The following is a 7482-nucleotide window of genomic DNA, read 5'->3' as shown; positions in this document are numbered from 1 at the left end:
CGCTGTGCTTTGACCTTTTTACAAGCACGAAGTTCTGCCTCTCCACAATGTTGTCACATTTTCCAATATGGCGGCGTCCATAGCAAGGAGATGTACTTATGCATCGCGGCATGGTTTATGCATCATTTTAAATAAAACATCCGTATGTGTTACCTTAAGATCCAGATTTCATTCATCTTCTATTTCGCCAAGCGGACTTCTGTTATCACTGAACAAACGCGGTATTTTGAAGGATGCTTTTCCAGACAACGCCGCCCAAGATCAACTTCCTCGGTTACTCCAGTCTGGGAGCCAGAGCGTGTACTGCGGCTTCGACCCCACCGCGGACAGCCTTCATGTGGGGAATTTACTTGCCATCATCGGTCTTTTGCACTTTCGGGGCGCAGGTCACAATGTCATCGCGGTGGTCGGTGGCGCGACGGCGCAGATCGGAGACCCGAGTGGGAAAACCAGCGAGAGGGAGAGGCTGTCCGCCGAGGTTGTTGCAGAGAACACTCGGGGAATCAGAGACAGCTTACAAAGAATATTCACCAACCACGAACTCATCTTCCACGATAACTCCAAAAAACTTGGCACTGTGACTGTATTGAACAACATGAGTTGGTATAAAGACTGGAATTTGGTTGCCTTCCTGTCAGAAGTGGGCAGGCATTTCAGAATGGGGACTCTGCTCAGCCGGCATAGTGTCCAGTCAAGGCTAAAAAGCCCAGAGGGAATGAGCTTGACGGAGTTCTCTTACCAGCTCTTCCAAGCATTTGATTTCTACCACCTTAGTCAGCATCATGGCTGCAAGATTCAGCTCGGGGGGACTGATCAACTGGGAAACTTGATGTCTGGACACGAGTTCATTCACAAGTAAACACAAACACTATCACTAACTAATTACATTTACACCAGCCCCAACGCGACCAAATGAGCGAACGACACAAACTAGCAGCATTTTGCTCTGAAAAAGGAATCCAATAGGCCAGTATACAAAAACAATATTTCTCACCATGGTACATCATCCACGTGTGTTTGTCTACCTAAATACCGTCAGACAGCTCTACATTCTATATGCACTTTAATTCTTTCGCTTTCGATAAAAAAAAAAAAAAACAAGCATCTGCTAAGTGAATGAAACGTGATGTTTGTGACTGGCAGGGTGTCGGGAGAGGAGGTGTTTGGTCTGACGGTTCCGCTGGTCACCAGCTCTGCGGGAGACAAGCTGGGGAAGACGGCGGGGAACGCGGTGTGGCTGAACAGGGATAAGACCTCTCCGTTTGAGCTGTACCAGTTCTTCCTCAGACAGCCCGACAGCAGCGTGGAACGGTCGGTGACGCACGACCACAGTTTAACCACGAGAGGGTTGTTTTCGAACTTGTGTGGGAGGACAGCTTTGTTTAATAACCGAGGACGCGGTCGTTAATTATAGTTTTCTTAATAAAAAGTTGGGGAGGGACAAATTTGCCGTTCCCAAAAAGTGGATGGGAGATGTCCAACTCCCTTGCTTCATTACTGTGTGTGTGTGTGTGTGTGTGTGTGGGGGGTGGGGGGGGGGGGGGGGGGTGGCAGCAGCTGGTGTCTAAGTACAGGGAAACTGCATACTGAACCCTGTTGTGAGGTTAGAATCAAAAGTCGGTTGGTTTTGTTGCAGGTACCTGAAGCTGTTCACCTTCCTGCCGCTGGGGGAGGTGGAGAAGGTGATGGAGCTGCAGAGAGGAGATCCAGGCAGGAGGCCGGCTCACAGACGTCTGGCCGCTGAGGTCACCAAGCTGGTCCATGGCAGGGAGGGTCTGGAGAGCGCCAAGAGGTAAGAGCCACTGCCTGGTGTGTCACAGCCACAGGGCGGAGTTTTGTATTCAAATATGGATGGGAAGACTGTTTTAATAACTGAGAATGCCGTCATAAATTTTATAGTTTTCTTGATCAAAAGTGTGGGGGGACGTATTTGTTGCTTACAAAAAGTGTATAATGCAACCTATGACCCTGCTTTGTGTGTGTGTGTATGTATATGTATGGTATATATATTTACATTTAGTCATTTAGCAGACGCTCTTATCCAGAGCGACTTACAGTAAGTACAGGGACATTCCCCCGAGGCAAGTAGGGTGAAGTGCCTTGCCCAAGGACACAACGTCATTATTGCACGGCCGGGAATCGATCTGGCCACCTTCTGATTACTAGCCCGATTCCCTAACCGCTCAGCCATCTGACTCCCTCGATATATGTGTGTGGGGTATATTTATGTGTGTATGTCTGGTCTCTGTGTTTGTGTGTGTGTGTGTGTGTGTGTGTGTGTGTGTGTGTGTGTGTGTGTGTGTGTGTGTGTGTGTGTGTGTGTGTGTGCGCAGGTGCACCAACGCGCTGTTCCACAGCAGCCTGGCGGCGCTGGGCCAGATGAGCGAGGCAGAGCTACAGGAGCTGTTCCGCGAGGCTCCCTTCCACCAGCTGCTGTTGGAGCCAGGGACCACGGTGCTGGAGGCCTGCCGCCAGGCAGGGGCCATTCCCCCGGGCCCCCGAGGGTAGGGCCGTCACCTCAGCCACCCTACCTGCCCTGGGTCCCACCTCCCACTCCACCAGGCCCCACCTCACCTCCCCTGTCCTCACCTCCCCTTTCCTCACCTCCCCTGTCCTCACCTCCCCTGTCCTCACCTCCCCTGTCCTCACCTCTCCTGTCCTCTCCTCCCCTGTCCTCACCTCCCCTGTCCTGTCCTCACCTCCCCTGTCCTCACCTCACCTCCCCTGTCCTCACCTCCCCTGTCCTCCCCTCACCTCCTCTGTCCTCACCTCCCCTGTCCTCCCCTCACCTCCTCGGTCCTCACCTCCCCTGTCCTCACCTCCCCTGTCCTCCCCTCACCTCCCCTGTCCTCACCTCCCCTGTTCTCCCCTCCCCTGTCCTCACCTCCCCTGTCCTCACCTCCCCTGTTCTCCCCTCCCCTGTCCTCACCTCACTTCCCCTGTTCTCCCCTCCCCTGTCCTCCCCTCCCCTCCCCTGTCCTCACCTCCCTGTCCTCACCTCACTTCCCCTGTTCTCCCCTCCCCTGTCCTCCCCTGTCCTGTTCTCCCCTGTCCTCCCCTCCCCTGTCCTACCCTCACCTCCCACCTCACTTCCCCAGGGTCTCTCGTCCCCTGGTCAAATTCTGTCTCTGTTTAGTTCTCCTTTGTTCTTCCCACCAGTGTGTGTGTGTGTGTCTCTAGGTACCACATGGTATCAGAAGGGGGTGTATGGATGAACCACAGCCGGGCTGATCATCCAGAGCAGGTGCTGACCCCTGGCATTCACATCCTGGCCAACGGCCTGACACTCATCAGGGTGGGCAAGAAGAACTTCTACATCATCAAGTGGCTCAACTTGTGAAGACTCTGAGGTCCGAGGGACTGTCTGTAAGCCAGCAGAGAGACAGGAAGTGATGGACAGGAAGTGATGGACAGGAAGTGAGGCTCGCTTGTCCTGTGGATTGGGATGCTGTCCACTCAAGTTTGTATGGATGTGATCTGTACGCAATATGATAATGAAACATTAAACATGCATCAGAACTGGAATATTCCGTGGAAGAGTTTTGTCCAGTGAGGCCTGCCTGTATATTTTCTCTCCCAACACTAATCTAGCACACCTGACTAATAATCAGCTGGTCGATCAGGTAACTAGTGGTGAACATTGAGGTCAACACCACTAGGTGTCGCTGTCTGCTTTCCCATCGCAGGAAGGGGGACCAGCGTCCTGAGGGCAGTAGGCATGAACTGTTCACAGGCGCTGCAGTAGTAACATTATTGTGGAGAGTACAAATATTTTTTTATTTGTCAAAAAACTAACGCTGGAAGTTCACCATTTTATTTTGATGATTCGTAATATTTTGAGATTGATTATGTTTGTATTTCACTTGAGTTAGACACAGGAGTTGAAGGGCTTCACAGAGTGTACTAGTAAAATATGTTTAAAAATCCACAGGCAGCTGCTTTGGATATTTGGTCATTATTTGTATCTATTATTACATACAGTCGTCACGAGGGGAGATGCTTTGCCAACTCGACTTTTCTGACATCAATTTCTGCCTTTTAGTGTTAGTCCAGTTGACACAAGTGTGTCCAAGACTTATTGTGGAACTGATCTTTTCATTTAAAAAACGGGTATAAATAGTACTTCACATTAAAAATAATAGTATAAATATTCAATCTCATTTTCTGAATTTATAAAGTTGAGTTTTGGAGCATTAGAGCCGACGGCCTCAGTTTCTGGTTGGGTGTATTCTCAATGTTTGGAGCTTTTATGGTGCTTTTTATGGTACCTTATATTCACTAGTACATAATTACACCTACAGTGCATTTTTATAGTCATAGTACTGTATTTAAATGCTTGAAAACACCTATAATTCATTATGTAATAATAAAATATCAGAGATAAGTCTTAACATTATTTAAAAACATATGAAATAGATGTATTCAGATCATATTTTATTGGATGAGCCGATACATTTCATGTGTCCGATCATCATTGCTCTGCAGTTGACATCAAGTTGCTAAATTGCGTTCATTGAGCTGTGATGTTGCAACGTGTATGATCACCTTAAGACGAGTAGGCGGGTTCACACTGTTTAACCAATGAAAGCCCTCCTCTGTGTTAAATAGCTTTCTGTGTCAATCATTTTTACCCCAGCCTGCCTGCCCTCAATCGCCATATTGGGTACTGAAAAGGTTTGTCTGTTATTTCTTCTCTTACTACGAGAGTCGAAATTGACAGGAGTGGCTTCAGTTACGGCACTTTGTTTAGATGATCTGTGGAGACTACTTTTGCTCACATTGCCATATTGGCAGTAACTTTTCTTGCCCAGACCTATGCATGGCATGCGTGCGTTTGTGTTGATCAGTCGTTTTTACGCCTGTTTTCGGTCGCGGGAAGCATAGACGAAATACGCATTTTTCAGTGTTCCTATTTGGACGTTCTTTGATTCTCAGAAAATGTCAAATGTTCGTCTTTCAAATGGGAGCCCGACTTTGGAAAGAACGGATGCCCGATTGTCGGATCACCCCAAACCTTCAGCTTGCAGAAACCTTTTCGGCCCGGTGGATCACGAAGAGTTAAGGGAGAATTTAAAGGGACATTTGCAAGAGATCGAAGAAGCGTCCTCTGCAAAATGGAACTTCGATTTTGCAAAACATATGCCGCTCGTGAACGGGAAATTTGAATGGGAATTAGTGGATTGTAACGACCTTCCTAATTTCTACACCAGAGAGCAACGATTGGAAAAGGGCGTTTGTCCGTCAGGGAACAACAGTGTGGATCTAAACGGCAATCACAATTGCATGGTGGCTCTACGACAGCCCTGTGAAAGCGCCGAGAGGTCTGATAGTCAAATGGAGCGCAAGGACCAGTGCACTGGGCAGCGAAAAAGACCAGCTTCACATGGTACGGCTTCCGCTGATGAAAGTAAAAAATATTCTGCTGCCAACTTTGGTAGCTGTCGACTGGATACAATGAATTGTGTATCAAGTGATTTAAATCGTTGCGAGCTGATCTTGCATGTAGCCTGACGTTGAAATAGTTGGAACATTTGTTACCGGTATAGCGCACTGAGAAAATGTTGGACATTTGTGTTTGGTTTTATCGGTGGGCTACCACATTATATAGCCGAGTGCTTTCTTTTTCTAACTGTCGTGGTATTTTCGATTTTTTCTCTCATTGATCTAAATGTTATTACTTTTTCCTCGCAGACCCCTCGTCCCAAACTAAAAGGTCACACACTAGCTCGGATGAAGTTAGTCACTGCCAAGGCATAACGAACTCTGTGGAACACACACCCAGGAAAAACAACCCAAAAAGTCAAACGTGAGGATCAGAATGGTAAGTCCGAAAATATAAAGAAATACTGATGGACATGTGTAATATATGACTTCAAACTCAGTAGCACAATTATCAGTGGGGTAAGGCCAAGCTAAATGAACACGGCGAAGATGTGTTCGGTTTTAGTGAGCCAAAATTCGGTGGTCATAGCCTGTCAACCGGAGACTTTGGCTATGTAAGTAGTTACATGACACTTAAAACAGGCCAACGTTTTAATCTTATGCTTGCCATAGTCTCCGACTGAGATTATTTTGTAGTTTACTCGCGTTTACAGGCAGTTGATGTTTTTTTTTTTTTTTTTTTTTTTTTTTTTTGTATAAACAAATGGCCTATATATTTTGAGGCACTGCATGGTGTGAGAAAGGGTTAAACTTCAACGGACTACACATAGGCATATTTACTACAACCGTGGCCACGGTGAGGTATAGTTTCCTACGAAACTGTAAACAAGTCTTCAGAACAACACTATAGTAACACGTCAGCAACCACTACCCCGGGCTGAAGGGGCAGGGCCCGCTAGTCTACGCACTGGCCTACTATTCTGAGAATTTCGTATAACAATATCTGACTATTGTAGTGAATGTAAACAGGCCTATCAGCATTATTTGATAACCATGTTGCGTTAAACTGCCTATAACCGAGATTAAGAAACAATTAGGATATTGTAAATGCAGTCGTTTCAGGGAGATTTCAGATGTTCTGTCGGAGTCAAACTCCCTGTGGTGGGTTTTGATTTGTATCGTTGTCTCAACCTTGCTGCTGACTGAAAAAATCCCAAACTTTTCTCTGTAAAGGAATAGCCTACACACTGTTGTGACACAAGTGTTGAGCTGTATCCAATAACAGATCTTTATTTTTCCTGCTGCAGATCAGATGTATTTCCTTTTCTCCTTGGTATCCAGAGTGTTTGGCCGGTTTGAAGAGGAACTACAAAGTAAATGAAACATATCAAGTCTCCAGGGGCTGGGGATGCTGTACTCGCACTGAACAGAAACACTAAGTTCTGGCACTCATAAAGTTACTGCCTCCAAAGCAGTCACATGTAGCAGTGTGCAATTAGGTTTAATTTCCTTTTTTGCTCATTTTTTATTTTATTTACTACCTGTGTGTGTGTGTGTATGTGTGTGTGTGTGTGTGTGTGTGTGCGCACACACACACACACGAGTGTGTGTGTGTATATATATATATATATATATATATATATATATATATATATATATATATATATATATATATCATATTTCCTCTCCATATGTAGCACATAAAGCGTATTAAGATTGAGAAATTTCCTTTATGTAAAACGTGTGAATTTGATTTGACTTGAAGAATTGCAGTGTAGTCTAAGAAATGTTTCCAAAATGCTGTTTATTTTGTTTTTCCTCTAAAGGCAGTGTGACTTTCTTTGAACACACATACACACACACACATTAAATCCTGCTACATTTGAAAAATGATCATGGATTACCTAGTCAGTCATCATTCAGCGAGCCTTCTCCGTTAGTTTCTCAAGTGAAGAACGGTACATATGTAGCCTTGTATATTTTTCTTCCTCTTTTTTTGACATTTCCATGTCACTAATTCAAAGTTCTCTAAGATTGGTCACCCAAGGAAAATGTTGCATCAGCAAATTACACATTTCCGTTGTGGTTTGGTAGTATGTG

The 7482-nt window shown here is 45.8% G+C and overlaps 2 protein-coding genes across 2 annotated transcripts; both read left to right on the top strand.

Annotated features, from left to right (window-relative positions):
- The first annotated feature begins 67 nt into the window (after window positions 1–67).
- Window positions 68–3525, top strand: yars2 (tyrosyl-tRNA synthetase 2, mitochondrial). The gene is made up of 5 exons (XM_067235079.1): window positions 68–855; window positions 1144–1311; window positions 1637–1792; window positions 2334–2504; window positions 3181–3525. The coding sequence occupies exons 1-5, from the start codon at window positions 68–70 to the stop codon at window positions 3338–3340; spliced, it is 1443 nt and encodes a 480-aa protein (XP_067091180.1). The 3' UTR covers window positions 3341–3525.
- Window positions 3526–4669: 1144 nt separating this feature from the next.
- cdkn1bb (cyclin dependent kinase inhibitor 1Bb) lies at window positions 4670–6990 on the top strand. Its single transcript, XM_067235512.1, has 3 exons — window positions 4670–5386; window positions 5692–5821; window positions 6690–6990. The coding sequence occupies exons 1-2, from the start codon at window positions 4939–4941 to the stop codon at window positions 5808–5810; spliced, it is 567 nt and encodes a 188-aa protein (XP_067091613.1). The 5' UTR covers window positions 4670–4938; the 3' UTR covers window positions 5811–5821; window positions 6690–6990.
- The last annotated feature ends 492 nt before the right edge of the window (window positions 6991–7482 follow it).

This window comes from Osmerus mordax, chromosome 4 (assembly GCF_038355195.1).
Source record: "Osmerus mordax isolate fOsmMor3 chromosome 4, fOsmMor3.pri, whole genome shotgun sequence".
NCBI lineage: Eukaryota > Metazoa > Chordata > Actinopteri > Osmeriformes > Osmeridae > Osmerus > Osmerus mordax.
Note: the sequence above shows the minus strand (reverse complement) of the source record. Positions and strands in the feature narration are given on the sequence as shown.